The sequence below is a fragment of the Neovison vison genome, chromosome 7 (assembly GCF_020171115.1).
Source record: "Neovison vison isolate M4711 chromosome 7, ASM_NN_V1, whole genome shotgun sequence".
Taxonomy (NCBI): Eukaryota; Metazoa; Chordata; class Mammalia; order Carnivora; family Mustelidae; genus Neogale; species Neogale vison.
The window spans coordinates 205,140,867-205,161,354 of record NC_058097.1 but is presented as its reverse complement, the minus strand read 5'-3'; the positions used below and the strand labels follow the sequence as shown (position 1 = coordinate 205,161,354).

General features: G+C 64.1%; 1 protein-coding gene across 5 annotated transcripts in view; it reads right to left on the bottom strand.

Moving 5' to 3' along the window:
* Window positions 1–20,488, bottom strand: part of SHANK2 (SH3 and multiple ankyrin repeat domains 2) — a 458,548-nt gene that overhangs the window by 247,774 nt on the left and 190,286 nt on the right. For all 5 annotated transcript variants that reach the window (XM_044259990.1, XM_044259992.1, XM_044259993.1 and 2 more), the window contains 3 exons: window positions 17,821–18,136; window positions 6,874–7,043; window positions 1,034–1,147 (listed from right to left, as the gene is read on the bottom strand). In XM_044259990.1, coding sequence (XP_044115925.1) covers window positions 1,034–1,147; window positions 6,874–7,043; window positions 17,821–18,136 — 600 coding nt within the window. The remainder of the gene's footprint in view (window positions 1–1,033; window positions 1,148–6,873; window positions 7,044–17,820; window positions 18,137–20,488) is intronic.

Sequence of the window (20,488 nt, the reverse complement as noted above, 5' to 3'; positions counted from 1 at the left end):
ACCTGCTGCCCGAGGACCCGCCCGGTCCCTTCCCCAGAGCAGCACACCCCAGCCTTCCCTTTCAACCGAAGTTTAGGACACCTCTTACCTCGGCACCCTGCACCACGCCGGGGGCGTCCCGGTTCCCTCTCCTGAACAGTGGGTAGCCTGGCACACGTGGACACCCCCTCTGAAATCAAGTTCTCGGAGAGGGAACCAACTGAGCACCTCCGAGGAGAGTCTGCCAAGCCAGCCAGGTGCGGGGCGCCCACCGCGCTTTCCCGAGCCCGGGTCCTCAGAACACCTCGTCTCCCAGCGGTGCGGGCCCACGGGGCAGGGACCTCGAGCCCGCACAAGCGGCCCCAGCAAAGCCACCAGCCACAGACTGAGGGTGGCCGTCTCCAGCATGTGCTCTGGGGGTCTGGGGTTCCACCCGACGCAGAGGGCCCACGCGGAGCCGCTGTCCCTGCAAGACAGTCGGCGCTTAACGTTCCCCGAGTGCCGCGCTCCCTCCCCAGTCGGCTGTATGCGAATGATCTCCTCTTAACATTTTCATCAACCCAATCTTTTGGCAATCAACCTCAAAGCGGTTTTCAGCAAAGGCTATATTTGCAGTTCCGAGACGCGGAAGCGGTTTTCCTTCGCGAATGCCAACCGCTCTGGGGCGGCGTTCAGCGACACGTCAGGGCGTGTGGTTTTAGCGGAGGGCACGGCCGGGGCGGGGGCCTTCTGGTGCCCACGAGCTGCCCACGTGCGACCTCGGTATGGAAGTTCGAGAACCGGCCTTCCAGGTTCCATCGACCCACGAGAGCCCTTCCCCGATGGCTACAGCGAACGACCCACGTTTTCTGGAACATGTACTGAGCAGCCCCGTAACTAAAAAGCTTCCGCACCGTCTTGCAACCTATTTCTGGTTTGGACAAAGCCCAGAGGAATCCAATCAACCCATTTTGATGACAGAAAGAAGTCCTTGCTCTGAACGGCGGCCTCTCTCTGCCGGCAGGCCACCCGGGCCCAGGGCCGTGGAGACGCGGCGCGCGCCGAGCCACCTTACCTGCCTGGCTGTCCTTGGGCCTGCACATCACCTCCTCCACGCACTCGGCCGGGAACCACCCGATGTGGCCGCGGGCGCTGCCTTCCCAGAAGCCTCCTTCTCCAATGCTCAGAACTGGAAACGAGAGAGGGAAACCGTTAGCGGGTGGGCTCGAAGGGTCTGGGGGTGAGTGTGAAGAGGGGACGGAGAGAGGACAGGGCCAGTGCCGTCCCTCCAGCCTGCACAGCCGGCGGCTCTGGCCCATCTGCCGGCTGTCCACAGCTCCCTCAGCTGTGGACCAGGGGACCCATACAGTGTCCCTCGGAGAGGACGGGGCCGAGGGCGTGGACGCTGGGGTCCCCAGATGTCTCTTCCCCTGAGCTTGTAAGCATTGGTCTCCCGGCATCGTTATCTGACCCCACGAGTCCTGCAACTACTCTGTCCCCCTCGGTGTCCCGAGGAACTGCAAGTCATCAATCGTGTCCTGTATCAAAGCGGTGCAACAGGTCACAACCTCCAAGGATGGAAGGAAATAGGAGGTCACAAGTGTGTCCCTGCCCAGCTGAGGAAAGGGTCCAAGGGTCTGCCTGATCTTTGAAACCAGTTTGGGAAAAGACAGTTCCCAGCAGGAGAGGGAAGAGCAGAGAGAGGCTGTGTGCCGACCCCGTGTTCTGTCCGGCCTCGAGGCAGGAGCGCGGGAGAGAGGGGGCAGTGGGAGCCCTGCACCTGTAACGAGCCGACCGGCCACTGAGGGCCTCTGCCGGTCGGTGCAGACGGGGAGCATCGGAGACCCCTCCCCTTAGAGACAGGGGTAGAGGGCCTGTCCACGGGGCCACTCTGCACGGTAGAAACAGGAAGACATCTCTCGTGCGCTTCCTCCAAAAACCGACGCTGCCCCTTATACCCCAAGCGGCCCAGGTCGGGGGATGCACACAGGCTCCCCAGAGAATCCAGACCGGAGAGGGTCACCGCGGACGGAGCGCTGTCTGGCAGCAATGGGAGGCCGGGCACCCGCTCATGTGCTGAATGGGCCGAAGTCACACGTCCGTGTCTGTGATACACAGGGAAGCTTCTCGGACCCCCTGGCTCGGCTCCCTCGCGAGTCAGAGCGGGTCCTGTTCACGGTGCCACCGTGCGTGAGGCAGAGCCCTGTAACCCCATGCGGCGCTCCATCCCCCTCACGGCTTCTCTCCAGACTGCCCGTCTGCCGGGGAGGCAGGTAAGACAGCGCTCCTGTCGGATGGGCGCCGACTCACGCTTCTGAGTGTGTTCTCGTTATCTCGACGTCGGCCGGAGGGGGGAGGCTGAGGGGCCCTGCCCGCCGGGCCGGCGTCAGCTCCGTTAGGAGAGGGGGACGCGGCATGTGAGGAGAGGCCGGGGAAGGGCCTGGACATCCCGTGTGTCCGGGGGGTGAGCACTCGCTGGAGTCTCTCTGGTGGGGGGAGGGGCAGGGCACACGCGAGGGGCCGCGGGCATGACTCTGGGTCCTGTCTGCAACATGCGGTTATGTTTCAGGCCGTCGGCAGGACAGGCCTCCGCCCTTAGGGAGCTGCGACCCTCGGCCACACAGCAGGCTCGCACACTGGGGTTATTGTCCACCCACCGTGTGCAGGTGGGCACGTGTTCCATGTAAGCGCAGGGCAGCTGGGCTGGGCTCACCCATACACTGACTGAAGGCACCGAAATGCAGACATTTCGTTCCCCGAGTACGAACAGTCCATGGGCTCTGAGGCCACAGCTGAAGCCACATGGTTGGAGGAGATGCCCGTCCAGCTGTCCACTAACTGGCCACTACGCAGGGCCTCTCCCCTCCAGAGACAAAGGGCCCTGCCTTGGACGTTGGTGATCTAGCCCCAGGCTTGGGAGGGGCCATCACTGCACAAGCCCCACCCCCTCTGCCAAGCTCCGCCCTGCCCCTGCCTGGGTCACTGAGGAGGGACCTCTCTGTGGGCCTGGACAGCCTTGCTTCCCCATTCTGCTCCAAGCCCCCCACAGGCCATTTGAATTTGAAGCCATCCTGGGCTTTCCTCCACATGAGCGTCACAAGGGGGATCAGAACAGGCACACCCCTGTGCCCGGGAACCCGCCTGTGGGGAGAGGGGTATCGAGGTATGCTTTCCCGGGGCACAGGCTCAGTGGATCCCTGGAAATATGAAGACCTCCCCTCCACAGCTGAGCCACGGAGATAGGAATACAGGGAGAGTCAGAGCCTGGCCAGGGGGCTGGGGGTTCTCAGCAGGACTGCACTCCCCCGGAAGGGGGCAGTTGGGTTTCTCTGGAAATCCTCCCAGATCTCCTGCCCCTGCCAGCCAGGCAGCCAGGCAGCCAGGCCTCCTGCCTCTGTCGTGCACCCTTTGAGACAACACCCTTGGCTCACCTCCAGCTACCTGTCTCTGAGAACTGCCAGCCAGGACGCCAGGGGCCGCACAGCAGGGCCGGGAGGGAGGAGATGCACCAGGCTGCATCTCAGTATCAACGTGGAGATGACCCTTCCCACCTTCTGGATGCTTCCTTGTGCAAGCCAGACCTGCAGGCCATCCAACGCTCCTCAGTCAGCAGCTCCCACAGGACAAGTCAGCTGAAGTAGGGGGCGTTGAGCACAGGAACCCACACTGGGAGTCTGAGTGCCAGCAATGAGGGGCTGTGGGACTGGGCCCTCGCTCATCCGTCCCTTTCCCATGGCCCCTGTGCAGCGGACCCTGTTGGTGCCCTACTTGAGACACCTTCCCCGGGAGAGGCACTGTCCCTCAGCTCCTGTGAAAAAGGCTGCCAAAGGCTCATCACTGACCCCCCTCCCCTGAGTCTCCTTCAGATATGGGAGCCCTCCAGCCCAGGAGATGGTGCCCCACTTCCCAGGGACCGGAGCCGGGATGTGGGGAGCCCTCAAGTCACCCCTGGGGCTGAGCTCCTGCCCCCTGACGTGGCTCCAGCACTGCCTGGGGCGCACCCAATACCCCGGAGAGGGAGCTGGGGGAACGCACAACCTCCTCCTTCCAGAACACAGTGCGCGGCTGGCCGTCACCAGCTGTCTGGGCAGGAACACACTGTGGAGACAGTAAGCCTGCCTCTTGTCCCTCCGAGACGTGTGGAGACCACAAACACGGGCACCTGCGGGTAAGGCCGGCAGCGGGCGGCCTGCAGAGCGAGCGGCCGGGACAAGGCAGGGGTGGGGGCCTCTGTGGGCTCGGAGTCCAGACAAGCTCGATCTGGAGCCTCAGCCCCCCGGGCACCCACTGTGGGAGCCTGGGAGGTCACCCCCAGATTTACCTTGTCTGCAGAAGAAGGGGTTTGGGCTGAACCATGCCCCAAATTCCTAGGGTGGCGCTCGGCCCCAAGGCCCTCAGAACAGGGCTCTATTTGCAGCTGGGGTCATTAAAGAGGTGAGGTCACATGAGGTCACTGGGGGGGCCCTGATTCCATAGGACCAGGTTCCCACAGGAAGAGGGGATTGGGACAGACACACACACGGAGTGACCACCCCGTGAAGACCCAGGGAAAGCGTGGCTGTCAAGCCTGCCCCTCGGGCCTCAGCCTCCAGGACTGGCAGACAGAGAATCCCGTGGTTCAAGCTGCCCAGACTGAGGGGACTCTGTGACGACCCCCGAGCAAAGCAGCAACTTTGGCCCACAGGAGCCACGAGAAAACTGTACGTGAGTACAGAAAACTGTTCACAGAAAACTGTACGTGAGTATCAGCTGCATGTGTGGTAGACAGCAGGCACTCACGACATGCTTGGTAAACAGCAGGCACTCACGGACAGGTGTGGTAGACAGCAGGCACTCACGGATGGAAGCCTCCACCTTCGTGTGTGTGGACCCCCCAGGTGCGAACGGCCGCCGGTGTCCCTGGGCAGGCTCCACAGGCATCTACCAGCCCAGCCCGGAGCCTACGCAGGGAGCCGCCAGCCACCGGCCTGCACATGCCACGTCCTTGTTGAGGGGACAACAGAAACTGCCCACGCGCAGGGGAGAAAGTCTACCCTGCGATGTGTTCTGGGACTAAAATGCAAAAGGGCAGGTGGTGTGACTTTCCGCGTGTACGCCTTGAACGTTGATAACGCGACAGGCAACGAATATCGCAGAGAAGTGCACAGGACGGTGTGGGCACTTGTACTTACAGAAGGTGCCAGAAGGTGAGCAGAGGCAGCCCAGCCTGGTGGGACACCTGGGGGCCAGCGGGAGGGGAGCCGGACCAGTAAGTCCCTCTCGGTGGTTGGGAGCCTGCACCCCGTCCACAAGGCAGGCCTGCGGGGGAGCAAGGGGCCCATGGGGAAACCCTCAGTGTGAGCTGCCTGAAAACCAGAAATAGGAAGCCAGGAAAGCATGTACCCCAGAGACTGGGGGGTGTCCCCACACGGGAAGGAGCCCAAGAGGGGCCACAGTCTTACCTATCCCCGACTGACCATGCGCAGAACAGACATGGAGCTACTGGGCTGAGCTCCCAATCTGGGCTGGCCCGGAGCGGTCACCCACGGAACCCGCTGAAGAAATGCCCACGACTTGACCTGCTTAACGTCCATGACGCCATAGAAGATCACCATACACACGAAGACCCGGCCGGAGGGAGCCCCTTCTCAGGAGCGGGGAGGACACCAAGCAAGCCCAGCCCAAGGTGACGCTGACCTTGGACTGCAGACAGGGACCTCGGCTGAGCCAGGGACCTAACACAGCACATGCCTTCAGCAAGCGAGAAACCCCGACAGGGTAACTGGAAGTCTACGTAAAACGAAATGAGTGGGGAAAACGACACGTGGAAACTCTAGAGTTTGAACGTGTGACTCCTGGAATTAACACACGCACGAGGTCGACTCAGCAGGGAAGGGAATGTTTTAGAGAAAAGGGTCTGGAACGAGACCCACAGAAGTCATCGGAGGCGAACAAGGATGCCGGAAGAACACGAACGGAGGCCCTGGGACTGGGCTCTGCTGCCAGCTGGCCAGCCTTGTGTGCAGCCGCACGGTCGGCCGGGAGGAGCCGCGAGAGGACCCCCGTCCTCGGAGCCTTGCAAACCCCAGCCCAGTGCAGGGCACAGAGGAGGACGCTGGTTATGGGCCAGCTCGGGCCCTGGGCGACGAGGAGGCGCAGGCAGGACCTGGCCCTGGCCTGCCGACCTCTAAGGGCCGTGCTGTGAGCACCTGCCGTGCGTCTTCGGAAAGCCTGTCCTCCGATGGCAGGGCCCACGCAAGGCTGGGCACGTGTGGCGTACCCCCTTGCTCTCCCCGGAGAGTTCAGCTGCGGCCATGCGGTCTGCGGCCCACAGCTGCTGCCCCGGCCGACCTCCGGCCCACGCCCTGATGACACCCATCTTCCTGAACGGCCTCACCCACCTCATCGGCCTGCTCAGAAGCCATCGCTGGCTTCCCAGTACCCTGGGAACAAAGTCCAACTCCTTGGCCTGGCGCCCATGGAGACCTTCTGTGCTTTTCAACCGCTCTCCAGGATTCTGCTTTGGGAATCTTCCCCCCGGCCTGGTGGGTTCCCCTCCCAGGAACAGCGGAGGCCTCCAGGCTGTGGCTGACCATCCCCCCAGACACCCCCGACTCCCGAGAAGACGTGTCCAAATCCAACCCATACTAGGTCCTTGCCCCGTGCCACGTCCTCCCGGGGCCCTCAGGGGTTCCCTAGGTGGAAAGGAGCTCTCCCCCGCCCCCGTACTTCCTGCAATGGATCTCATTCCCGACACGCGTGTGACACCAGAACGGCCGGTGAGCCCCGTCTGCTCCCCGTGCTGCCCCCCCAGGCTCCAGACGTCCCGCAGGGGCCCCGGGAAGCAAGGCCTCTGACGCCGACGCCCCAACAGGGGGTCAGCCGAGGCGGCGGGGACCCGGCCTGACCCTGCCCGGAAGCGGAGTGGACACTGACCTTTGACCCTGTCACCGCGGTGGAGGGGGATCTCGCCGTCGACCTGAGGGTGGTAGGGCTTGACGACGACAAAGAGCCTCCCCGGGACCGCACTGTACAGCTTCCGCTTGGGCTCCGGGTACTCGAAGGCAGACAGCGCGTCCTTGCTGGCACCGGGCAGGAAAGCCGGCCTGAGAAGGGGGTGTGGAGAGAGAGCGAGAGGGTCACGGCCTGAGACAGGGCACATCACACTGCGGGCCCGTGGCCCAGCGGTTCACGGCCGAAGCCGTGCTGAGAGCCATCCTGTGGGAGCGAGGACGTGAAAATGCCCGGGGGTTCGCGATTAAGACACCAAGGTGGTTCCAGCAGCTGCACGTCGGGTTAGACCCGCGCCCGCCAGCTGCCCGCAGCGGCCCTGCTCGCAACCGCCCCGAGACGGACGTGAGCCGAGCACCCGCCCGAGGACGAACGGATAGACAAAGTGCGGTCCACCCACGTCGTGGACTCTGATCCAGCCTGGAAAAGGAAGGGCATTCTGACACCTGCTAAACGTGGACGGACCCCGGGATGTTACACTCAGTGAAAGAAGCCGGAAAGGAAAGGCAGGCGTTCCCGGTACGATTCGATTGACAGGAGGTGCCTGGAGTGGTCACGTTCCCTAAGACCGTGGGCGCCGGAGCCGGGGGAGGGACGGGGTCAGTGTCTCAGGGGCACAGAGAGCGGACAGTGGGTGCCAGGGCTGAACGAGGGATGGGAGTCAGTCTCAGGGGTACAGAAGAGGGGGCAGTGGGTGCTGGGGCTGGGGGAGGGACAGGGATCAGTGTTTCACGGGACAGAGAGTGAACAGTAGGCGCCCGGGGATGGATGGGAGCGTCTCACGGGGACAGAACTTCCATTTGGGAAGAGGTTCTGGAGACAGTGGGGACGGCCACATAACCGTGTGAACGAGCCTCATGCCACAGAACGCTAACGCCCCGAAGATAGTTAAGGTAGTAAACTGTATGTCATGTGTCCTCTAACACAGTTCCTAGAAAAACTCTAGGCTCAGGTCACGATCTTGGCGTCAGGGGCTGGAGCCTGGCGTTGGGCTCTGCGCTCAGCGGGGAGTCTGCTCGGGGACTCTCTCCCGCTGCCCCTCCCCTGCCCGCACCCAAAGAAAGGGAAATCAAAGACCCTCGCAATGCAGAAAGCGGGCCAGGCCCCGGGTCTTGGACATTTTCTCAGCTCCTTGCAGGACAGCCACTCCGGGTGAGGGAACGCCCCTGTCCCCGGAGAGCTTTGATGATCACATGCACCGCTGCCCCAGCCCTGCGGACTCCTCACCAGACGCGGGGCTGCCTTCCTGCTTTATGTTTTTTCACAACGAGCCACCATTCCCAGCCCTCGTCCCGGCGGGAGGGTGAGACATGTCCCTGCCGGCTCCGCAGGGGGCTATGCAAGGCCAAGGGGCAGCTCCACAGAGAACAGGCCATGCAGTTTCCGTCACAACGTGCCCGCACCATTGCGATGGGTGCCAGAGCTGGCCACGTCCACGCGGGGGCAGAGGACGTGCCCACCCCCGTTCTAACCATGGAGAGTCCCAGGCGCCATGCTGGCTCGTTGTCCTGGGATGGGTGCTTTCGAGAAAGCACGCGGACGAACACGGGCAGGGATTCCAACCTGGGGAGCCACCCTGGGTCTCAGGAGGGGCCCACTCGTGTCAGAAACTCGAGGCCAGGACGAGCGGGGTCTCGAGTGTTCTGTGAGGAGGGTCTCCCCTCTGGGCAGGGGCTGCTGGGAGCCGGATGGCAGGGAGAATTCCAGAAGCTGATGGGACCACAACCTCATGGGACCTGATGTGACCCCTCCGTGTTCCCTTGGTCCCGTGCTTTTCCCAGATCTGTGCCCTTGAAAAACGACCCACGGTCTGCCGGTAGAAGCTCACAGAGTATGGCCGTGCTGTGTTCCATATCCTGACTGTTCACTCGCCATCACGACTCGGGGAGCTGGCCAGGGGAGCCCGTGACCACACGTGCAAAGCCGGAGGGTGTCTACCCTCGTGAATTGCACACGGGGAAGGACTGACAGCTGGGTCGTCTGCCTGACCCCCGTGGCCAGAGCCCGCCTGAACCCACATGGGGCAGAGCTGTCCTGTGTGCCCACCGGGGCTCCGAGGTCCTCTGTCCTCACGCTCTCCTGTCCCGAGAGATACCGATCCTCCCCCACCCCCTGCCCCGAGCCTTCTTTAATCAAGTTCCAGCCACAGACGGAGGTCACAGAATCCCGGGGGCCCAGGTGGCCTTGCCCAGTGGCTCCGTCTCACCATGTTTAACCTCTCCTAGCTCAGCCAGCGACAGCTCGATGGACAGGAAGACCCAGATGTGCCCAGTGGTGGCGAGTCTGCATCCCAGGCCCGCCAGGGGCTCCTGGAGCAGGGGACCGGCAAGAGCACGCTGGGGGACCCGCTCCGGTCCAAGGACACAGCATGGCCGGCCAGTGGGAGGGCAGGGAGGAAGGGCAGTCTGGGGCTCGAGCCTGTCACTGAGAGAAGGCGGGAAAGCCCGACCAACTCTGCCAAGTTCCCACCTGCGAGGACGCTGGCTGCCCCCCGCCTGGGGACAGGAGTCGTTTATGCGGTTGGCCTCATCCCAGCCTGACTCGGGGCCCCCTTGGCCCGGGATTGAGAGCTGAGAGGACAGCAGGGGCCGGGCACGCGGGGGCCTCCTCTTTGGCTTCCAGATAGGGGAAGGGGTCTTGGTGACCAAGGGGACCCAGTTTCTCTGCAACAGGCAATGTGGCCCCCGGGGCCACTTCACCTGGACCCAAACAGCTCGGAAGAGACCGGGGGCAGGCAGGCTTTGGGAGGAAACCACACACCAGAGCCCCTGGGCCTCTGGACATGCCCAGTGGCTGAATTACCCTTGCGCTGGCCACGACCGCACTGAGCGAGGGCAGGGCAAGGCCCAGCGCGGGGGCAGCAGGAGGACACACGAGGGGACAGAAATGGGCAGCTGCACTCCCGGCGGCTGGACAGCAGCTGTGCTCTCAGCTCTGCCCCCCCACATGGAGCGCCCCACCCCCACCGTATTCTCCACCCGTTCTGGATTCTTCCCAGAAAGCAGGTCCCTGCGCTCTGCCCCTCCCCCTCCCAGGTCCCTTCCTGTCCGGGCAGCACTGGGACACTGCCTGGGGCCCGACGGCAGCCACCTCGTCCCCTGCAGGGTCTGGGAGCGTGCAGGTGGGGAGCCCCTTCCCCTTGCCCGCCCCTCCCGTCGAGCGCACGTGGTCGGGTTCAAGTCCCTCGGGGCCACACGCTCCCGCTTCCCCTCGGGGGTCCCACAGGCCGTTACTCACGTGGCCTCTGGCTTCCCTGAGACCCAGCTCCCAGCGTCTGTATCTCCGGGAGGAGCCAGGGCGAGAGCAGGAGAGGGAACCCCAGCAAGGCCGCCAACGGGCCCTTCTTCCCGACCTAGAGATGCCCCCGGGCTGGCTCCCGCAGCACCTCTTCCCCAGGGCAGGGGTGGGGGGCCTGTCGCCTACGTGGCCGTCCCCTGTGCAGCGGGAGGCCGCAGGCCCTCAGATCTCTGGGGACGTGCCATGGGCTCCTGGCCTGAATGGTGCCGGGCCCCACACCGGGGCTGGCATCAACCCAGACTCCCAGCCTGCGTGACCAGCTCTGAGCCGGCTCCCCCTTCATCTCGTGCTCCCCCGATGCTCTCTGAGTCTCAGCTCTATCCCTGTCCCTTTGCTCCTGGACCACTGCATCCAGACTGGACTCGGACCCGGGTTTTGTGACATGCGGCGGGACCGAGGGGGCCAGCACGTCCCCCTGCGCAGCCAGCGGGCTGAGGGACTGTGATGGGTCCCCACCCGGGGGCTGGGAACAGAGCGCCGTCTGAGCCACGCTTCAGGCTCCCGCAGGAAAGGGAGTTGGGAACGGAGGGAATTTATAGTATGACGCGTAGACGCGCAGACCCTTCTCCTTCCGTGGTTCCGCCTGCTCCCCCGCCTTGAACGCAAGCTCCCGGAGGTCGGTTGCTCCCGACTTTATCCCAGGTGCCTACCGGTGCTTGGCACACACTAGGTGCTCATTCACTGTTGGACCCGTGCAGGGAAGGGGAGGCGGGTGGGTGTGGGGTGGACTGGAGGCTGGAGAGCAGCAGGGGTGGGTGAGGACGGGGCGGCGGACGGAGGGAGCGAGGGAGAGGCGGAGGGAGTACGCTGGTGTTTGAGCCGCAGAGCCGGGTTAGAGCACAGCTGCCTCTACCCAAAGTTACGACGAGGAAGGGGAGCAATGAGGTACGAAGACGGAGCCGTCCCAGCGCCCGGCACGGCCCCTCCCCCACACGTGCTCGCGTGCACACCACACACCGCAGGCCGCACGTGCTTGTCATTGTCACGGACAGGGTTATGCACCCATGATCTCGTCTGGATGCTAGCAGCCTCGTACGGCTCCCTGAGAATGTAACATGTGATTGCACGTCCGTTTTCTATGTTTAGCTCGACTCCGGATTGGGGGTGTTGGTATCTATCCATCTCCTTCTCCATCCGCCCATCCACCCCTTCCCTAACCCAACCACCCATCCACCCATCCATCCATCCGTCTGTCCGTCCATCCATCCATCCATCCACTCACCCATCCATCTGTCCATCCACTCAACTATCGACCTTCCCACTTACCCAAACGTCATATCCACTCATCCACCCAAATTTCACAAGGACCCCGCCAGATGCCCCGCTGACCGATTACTACGGGTGTTAGACACATGAGCTAAGCTCTTGAAGCCTAGTTTCCAGTCTTCTAAGAGGGGACGATCCCCCATGCCTGGAGGATGAGTCAGCAGGAACTACTCTCTGCAGGTAGAACATGGACATTCGCAGCATTCACACTCCTGCTTCTCCTGGAAAGGGGGTCACAAGTTGCCCGTGGGTGCCAGCTGCCTCCAGCAGGCACCAGAGTGTGGGTCACTGGGCAGAGAAGTCCAAGTGAACCCAGCTCCCATCTGGACAGCTCTGTGTCTTGAGCCACTTTGCAGACGGTCAGGTCCCTAACTCATCAATCCATGCCGGGAAAGGCTTTGTCAAAGAACAGGGAGGAATTAGCTCCTCTGGACCAGAGGGCAGCCGCGGTACGAGGCACCAGCACTGATGTGCGATTCCCCACAGAAGGTAAAGCATCTTCTCATTCCAGGGTAATCTGAGCCTCACAAAGCCCCATTTTACAGATGGGAAAATGGAGGTTCCACAAATAGTGACCTAGACACAGAGGTACAGAGCTGACTGTGCAGTGATGAACCTGGGGAACCATGACCTCTTCTACAAGGGAAGGCGTTCGGTGTTAGGCACCGTGTCTATGGCAGCAGAGGCCAGAGCCCCACGGTGGCTCAGGGCTGGGAGTGCCATCCCCCCTCGGGAAAGAAGGCCCCCGACCAGGGCCCCTCGGGAAAGATCGGGGCCGCTCCCTCCTGCCTGCACAGTGAGGATGGTCTGAAATTCCCTACTCCAAACTGTCAACGTTTTCCTTGTGATCCATCCAAGAACAGCCAGATGGAATTCCAACCACCCTGTTTGGTATGAGAGGTAAGTCACTGAATTCTCAATATCAGAAAACTGGTGGCTGGCTGTGGGTGACGTGGATGAGTGAACTGAGCCATTTCCCAGCTAGCCCGGGTGACCAGGGACCTGTCGGGGTTCGGGCCCACTAAAATCGGGGTGTCCCCAGGTTTCTGGCTCACTCAGGGTGGGTGGAAGGTGAGAGTTGCCAGCTCGGTGGTCTGGTGAATAGGGCGCCACGTCCAGCCCCAAAGGTCCCAAGATCTTATCATCTGCTGATTGTTGTCTTTTCGGGGGGAAGCTCAGACCCTCAGTCTCCCCCATATTATCGGCACCAGCTCTGCCCTGCCCTGGAGCCAGGAAGACACACAGGAATCCTGGGTACCCACCACCCTGTGCCCTGTGGCCCCAGCATCGGCTCTGGGCTCTGGCCTGCCTCTGGGGCTCCGGTCACAGCACCCCACACTCCACAGCCTCCCCACGAGGCCCTAAGAAGGGACCTGGGGAGGGATGGTCACCAAGATGTCCCATCCCACTGGCCGCAGGGACACTGGCTGGGGCAGCAGCATGAGCCAGGACTTCTGGGGCCCCGAGAAGTGAGATCCACCAGGCACCAGCTTTGTGCGGCTCTGCCAACACTCTCTGTGGTGACCCAGGCCGCTGGAGTGGGGTTTCTGCCCGCTTGCAAGCCCCAGGCCATCCCTGGCTCTGGCAAGAAGAGGGCAGGGGAAAGACGACATGTCGGGAGTCCCAGAGGGACGGGGAAGAGCTCTGAATGTCCACCCTTCCTCATACATCCCACTCTCTGCCCGTCACAGCAGACCCCACACCACCCCCCACCCTTTGCCCAGCAGGTCCACTGCTTTCCCCGCTCGGGATCGCCCCTTCTCTAGGGAGCCCCCCACCTCCCCCAAGGAGCTCTGAGCCCTGGGGGGGTCTAGCAGGGGCTCCTGGGTCCCCATGCCTTCTCCCTAATCTCTGGTGGGGGAACATGGCAATTCATGAGTTCATGCAAGCGACTAGACAGCGATCTCCGAATGTCCCCGAACACGGAAGGAGAGCGAGCAGCAGGGGAGGGGCGGTCTGCCAGGTGCCCGGGCACTGACTCCTCACAGCCAAGACGTGCCTGTTGCCCCAGGGGGCTGCGGGCCTGCCCTGCCTCACCTCCAGGGAACAGACGTAAACCAGGGAGCCCCACTCTTCATGGACCCCTCCTCCTGACCTTGCGGTGACGTGCCATTAGCGCCCCGGGTCGGGCAGCGCCTGCTGCACCCGGCCCGTGGTCCCCCCTCTCCCCACCCTGCTGGTGGGCGCCCACCTCCACTCCCTCTCTGGGTCAGGACGGGCACAGGAGAGGAGCAGCTGTCGCACTGAGTTCTCGTGGAGGAAACTGGCTCTCTGCTCCCGTGGGAGAGCCAAGCCTTGGTCCCCGTAGCCCCAGGAAGCAGGGAGAGGGCTCGCAGGGGTGAACGGTGACCCAAGCCAGAGGGGCACCACCGTGCCCTTTCACACCCGCAACCCTGAGCAGATGGGAGCTTCATCCCCTGGCAGGGGGTGCAGTCTCTGATTCCTGACCTGCGGCTCTACTGTGTGAGCAAAGGTGCTCTGGGATCCGAAGCCCCGTGTCGGGCTGGCCTTCCTTCCCAAGAGCTCACAGACGCGCAGGCACCACTCATGGAGCACAGACTGCTGATACTGACGTCACCCTCCCCCAGAGGGACCCTGGGCACAGGCTTGCAGCTGGCCCGGCTGCTCCACACCGGGACCCTCCTCGGATGGCCAACTCCCCGCCCTCCGCAGGCTCCTGGCCCCTCTGCTGTCTTATCCACCCCAAGCCCCACACACCTGCGTGTTCCCAGCATCCTGCGGCCAGGCTAGGGAGACGAGGGGGACTTGCGCAGACTTGCTGACCCCTGCCTGTCCCGCCCAAAGGCTCCAGCTCGGAGGGAGGCCACCAGCCGGCCACGGGCCGCACGAATCTCTCCTGCTCTCAAAAGCCCATGTCCCCTCTGTGCTGAGCTAAACCCACCCCGGCGATGTGCCCTCGGTAGGACGGTGCCCAGGATGCCTCCTCGTGCTGGTGAGGCCGAGGCAGCTGCCGGGTCACTGGAGGGGTCCCGCTGGGACCCAGGTCCTCCCCTCCATGAGGACTCAGCAGTGGGGCCCTGGGGCCTGGGTTCTTAGGGATGCGGACGCACCACCCCATGGGCCACTAGAGGGCGCCATCGCGGGCACCCGACGCTGGCTTGAGAGGTGCAGCAGGTCCCTGGGTTCTGACCTCTGTGGGCCTCGGCCTCGCTGCCTGGCACTCAGGTCAGCAGGCTAGGGAAGGCCAGCTCCGTGGGGGATGCTCACCCGGACCCCAGCACACAGGCCAGCCAGGGAGGAAGGTGGGCGGGGACTCGGGCAGCTGGGGAGACCCTGGGGTCCCTCGCCCGGGCACTGTCTGCCCCTGACGGGGGCCGCACCGATGTGCCCATCGTCTCCTGGCTGGGGCTTCCGGGGCCGCGCTCGGCACGCAGGCAGACGGGCTCTGCCCGACCGTGGGCTGAGTGCCTGGCCTCCCCACCGGCTGCGAGGCAGAAAGCCGGGGGCGAGGTGGAAGCGGACAGAGGCCAGGAGGCTGAGTCTCCCTCTACAGGACTGAGTGACCTTCTTCACCTGGACAGTGACCCCAGGGCCAGCCCGACGGGCCAGAGGGTCTTTCTAAGTGGTGCCAACAGCCCAGAGCAGCAAACGCTTCTGGGGAGCCCCCGTGAAGCTGATCGGCCTCAGAATGCATGGTGGACGGTTACCAAACTCCACTTACTCGCCCCCAAACCACCCGCGCCTTCACAGGAGGAAACCTGGAGCAGAGCGGTCCGCTGTCCGTGTGGACACACGGTGGGGCGGAGCACAGCTAGGACGGCGACCCGCGGAGACAGAACCCGCAGACGCAGACGGAGGGGTGTGCCGGGCTGGGCCTTTCCCTCCACCGCCTGCAGCCTTAGCCCCACCCCGGCTTCCGCGAGAACCGGTAAGGGCTCTCAGGGTACCCCAGGCCACCCCGAGACTGGCAGCCGGTTTCCTCCTGGCAAGAGCCCCATGTGCTGTGCCCAGCCAGCGTCTGTCTTCCCCGGGAAGGGGTCAGGCTCTCAGCTACGAAGACAAGGACAGAGTGGAGGGATTCAGCCCCCACCCCAAGCCCCCACAAGGCCCAGGGGCAATGCTGTGGGGTCCTGTATCTGGCGTCCCCCATTACCCGGGCTGGCCTGTATGGCTGGTTCGACACCTAGGCGTGGCTTGAAAGGCCAGATCGTGGTCTCCCAGTGGGGAGGCAGAGAGCCTGCCGCGTGGCTCAAACGCCCACTGTTCCCTCACGTCCCAGCGGGAAGCAGGTGTACCCCACAGGTCCCTGGTAGGACAGGGGAGGGTTGCAGGAAGGACCCCAGCAGCACACGGCTCCCGTCACCAGCAGGGGAGCTGGATCCTCAACCTGAGGGCACGGGACAGGCGGGCTTGTGCGCTGGGGCGTGGAGGAGGGGCAGAAGGCTGCACAGGGCAGAGCAAGCAGGGCTCCTGTTAGGGCACCACTCAGAAAGACAAGATGCACAACAGTCCCCAAGTGGGGGCAAGCCTGGGTGGCCGGTGCCCTGCCCACAGCTCTAGGTGGCAAAGGCAACAAAACCCGCCAAGTGCCTGTTTTGGGGCTGGATGCGGATCTGAGCTTCGTCTAAGCACGTCCTGTGCGCAAGGTGTGGGCACAACCTCACTCACAGCGTCTTAGAAACAACCCCCCAGGGGGCCGGTCTCTCACTGATCCGCTGCACAGGCGAGGCTCACGATGTTAAGCAGCTGGCCCGGGGCAGGGTCCAGAACACGTGCCTAGCGGTCCCGGCAGCAAGTGCTTGGGACAGACACCGTGAGGACCCCCCCACGCACCTGCACAGGACCCGGGGATGGCCAGGCAGGGCCCCAGCAAGGCACCCCGGGGCGCTGTCCCTCACACACACTCGCCTGCCGTGTTGCGGTTCCTGGCCACGCCGCCTTCTGTGTCTTATTAGATTTCATGCTGGAGGAAGGGGACGCGCTTCTCAAAACTAGTCATAATTCCAGTAAACGGTGCAAAGTGGAATCTGCCGTCCCGGGGGGAAGCCTTTAATTTAGTTTTAAACTGTTCTTAGCACCTGGGACGTCTCCCTTGGGGTGACTCTGAGTGAGAATGTAGACCAGAGCCAGAAACTGGATCTCGCTGTTTGGAGCACGAGGCGGGTGGGCAGTGGCCGGGGTGGGGTACGGACGTGGGCCCAGGGTGGGCCGGCAGCCCGAGCCTCAGGCCCAAGACCCCTACCCGGGGGGGTGGTGGGAGACGTGGTTCCCGTGGGCACGTTCTCCTGATCCGGACACCTGACCCGCCGCTGCTCAGGGTCACGGCCGTCAGCCTCCTGCCAGGACCTCGTGAGGCACTAACACCTCCTCCCCCCCAGGCTCCCAGCCTGCACCCTGCTCCGGAGACGCGGAACCTCCGGGACGGGGTCCCCAGGAAGCATCGCAGACGCCGAGGTGTCAGCAAGCCTCACTCAACAGGCTGGTGGTGCACCCAGGTGCCTCCAGAGGCCTGGGTGGGAATGGGAACAAGCGGGGTGGAAAGGAGAATTGGGGGACACGCTGGACCTACGGGGACACGTGTGTCTCGCCAGAGCCCTGTGCCAGCTGGGAAAACACCGGTCTATGGGCCTTCCCAGGCCATCACGGCTGAAGGCAGAGTCAAGTGCACAAACACCCGAGACCCTCACGGCGCAGGAACCGGGAGGGAAGGGCCCAGCACGCGGCAGCGTGAGCACTAGGGCCTGGGCCCGAAACGGAGCACAGTGGGCCTGGCGGGGCGGGAGGCCGGGGACGGCAGCGGGCGGCCCCAAGCCCGGCCCCGGAGGCCCCAGCCAAGAGCCCAGCCCCCAGAAGTCCCATCCTCATGTGACTGATTCTGAAGGGGCCTGGCCAGGGGAGAGTGTGCTGGGGAGACTGCCGGTGGGAGGGCCCAGAGCCCGGTGTGAGCTTTCATCCTGGATCACGAGTCTGCGGTCAACGCGGCCCCTGGGAGAGCTCAGCAACGGGCAGGCTGCTGGCCTCGGAACCCACTCGACGCACGGTTCACTTTCAGAACCAGAAGCCGAGGCGCGTGGAAGGAAAACGAGGCCTCCAACCCAGCCCCAGCCCGAGCCACCCCCGGAAGCTCAGCCTCGCCCCCTACACCTGCCCTGGGTGGTCACCATGGGCTCGTGCTCACGCAGTGACCCAACACCCAGGCTGGAACAGAGCAGGCATTCTGGCCGACCTTCAGGCGTGCCCCGCACCCTAGAAACAAGGAGCCATGGCGCAGGGACAGCTTCCTCTCCTGGTCCCCTTGGGAGGCCCCCGGCTCCTCGCCAGCACCCCCCATCCCCGGCCGCTCCTTACCCGACGTGCCAGGACGGCTGGGGCCTCTTGCCATCTTCGCCGGCACCGCCCAGCCTGTTGAGTGACGGGGACCGGCTGCGGGGCCCGGGGGCGTAGCTCCCAAGGGTCCGGGCGGCCCCCTCGGGCTTGCCGGGCGTCTGCTGCAGCAGCTGGGGTGAGAGACTGCGGTGGGAGGTGGCGGAGCAGACGGCCCAGTCGGGCGTGCTGGCGTTGAGGTTGTTGTCACTGTTGGAGCGCAGCAGGACCCGGGGGGCGGCCAGCGTGTTGGGGGGCCGCCGCCGGCGGTTGGAGTACGCCGGGGCCTCTCGGAAGGGCACTGGGTCAGAGAGAACAAGAAGAGGAGGGTAAGTGCGTGTGTGGCGTGGTCGACAGGGCAGGCAGGGGTGCAGAGAGACCCTGCTGGCCCCTGGGTGTGCAGAGCCTGCTATGTGTGCAGAGCCTGCTGTGTGTGCAGAGCCTGCCGCGTGTGCAGAGCCCCCACCATGTGTGCAGAGCCTGCCGCGTGTGCAGAGCCTGCTGTGTGTGCAGAGCCTGCCGCGTGTGCAGAGCCCCCACCATGTGTGCAGAGCCCACCCCAACACAGAAGCAGAGACAAATGGACACCAAAGACGTCTCCATTCCATGGAGGCTCAAGCTAAGGCTTGAGATGGAAGGGGCTTGGGGTCCACCTTCCATCCGGGCCAGCGCCTGCTCCTTCAGCAGCCAAGACACGTGTGAAGGCCCCACGACGTGGCTGGGACACAGAGTTCTTCCTCGCCACCACCTGAACTTGGCCCCTGGGAGGGGATGAACCGGGTCCCCCCTGAAATTCATGTGCCGGAGCCCTCACCCTGGATGCCTGAAACCGTATCTGGAGCTCGGCCTCCAGAGACCATCAAGGTAACACGGGGTCACTGGGCTCTGATCCTGTGTGACCGGGATCCTTATATGAGGAGGGCACCAGAACACAGACACACATGGAGGGACGACCCCGTGAGGACACAGAGAGAGCACGGCCATCCACACACGAGGCCTCAGGGCCAACCCGCCCCCCCGCCCGTGCCTGCATCTCAGGCTTTGGTCTCCAGGACGGGGGGACAGTGAGTCCTGCTGTGTGAGCACCTCCATCTCTGGGCTGTGTAGCGGCCGCCCCCGGACACGCACGTGGCCCTCCGAGTACTGTTCAGTTGGGGTCTGCTTCGGGACCAAGCACGCTGCTTTCTCCACCCACCAAACCAGGGCCCGGCAGCAACAGGAAGGCGTGAGTACGCCTCATCTGTCTTCTACAAAGTTCTGGACCACAGGCGAGGCCCTCCCTCTGCCGAGCTCTGCGTGCCCAGGGAGTCAGAATGAGGACGCTGCCCGCAGGGACCATGAGGACAGACATCCACTCCAGCGGCTCCGAGGGCTGGGGCCAGAAATAGAAAAGCGTCCTTTCTTAGAAGACTCATGTCAAGAAAAGTCGCCCTGCAGGCCACTGGAGAAGTCACCGCTGCCCCGGGAAGCAAGGGATGCGGGCTTCCTTCACGCCCCCGCGGCTGCCCGTGCACGGTGGGGTCTGAATGCTCCAAGAGGCCAAGCGAGCCAGCCCTCGAATCTGTGCCGCCCGTGGCCAGACCAGCGGTGTGGGGTGGCAGAAAGCACACGCCCTCCTGGGCGAGCTGGGCTGGAGTGGGAGTCCCAGTGTCTTGAAGGGGAACAGCCCCGGTAGCCCATGGCCCCCACCGCCCCAGGTCAGAGGCTGTGGTGATGGACTCCATGAAAGCAAAGGACAGGTGCGCCCCTCTGAGCCTGGGCCACCCCATCAACCCCCTGCCACCGGCCCACGGCCAGGCGGGGCAGCAGAGCACACAGAGTAGTGTGGGCAGAGATCCCCAGGGCAGAGGTGGGCCTACGGGAGCCCTGGGGAAGAGGCGGCTCCGGCAGACGGCGCGGGGCTCCCCTGAGGCAGCTGGGACCCAGCGCACCCCTTCCCCACCTCGCCGGGGGGCGGGGGGTTGGCAGGGCGGTCCCGGGAAGGGAGGGAAGGAGCCACGCCGGAGAAGCCGCGCAGAGAGGCACTGGGAATCCACGTTCCGAGCAGCTGGTGAGATTCTGGAACAGACGCGCTGCGAGGTCCTGGTCCTCGACCTTGGCAGCCTGCGCCCGCTCCCACCTGCTCCCTCTGGGAAGCCTCTCTGGGCGCAGCTAGGGCTCTTCAGCTGGGGCTGGCGTCCGGCTCTGAATTCCTCAAAGGACACGAACTCACAAGGGCCAGCCCAGCTGGGAGAGAGGCAGGTGACGGGAGAGGCGGGCGGCGTCCTCGATGGATCCCTGGCTCTAGAGCCCAAGAGGCGGCCCCCTCAAGGGGCTCAGCGCCCCAGGGAACCGGCAAGGCCAGGCCGCACCTGCTGGAGAAACCTCACGTGGGGGAGCGTCCCTGAGTTTGCTGCTGCTGGTCATGAGGGAGAACCGCATCAGCCCCTCCCTCCAAGCAGACGGAGGCCGGAATGACCCCCACAAGGACTGGGCACGCATCCTTTAGGGTTTGAAAGAGGCACCTGCTGGTGGGAGCTTTGGGGCGACCTGACACCTGCCCGACGACGGGGTCGGGGGACGGAGAGACCTCACAGAGGGCGAACGGCCACACAGCCCAAGAGGGCGAAAAGCCCCCATGCACAGAGACAGTCGGCTAGAGGACTGGACCCCG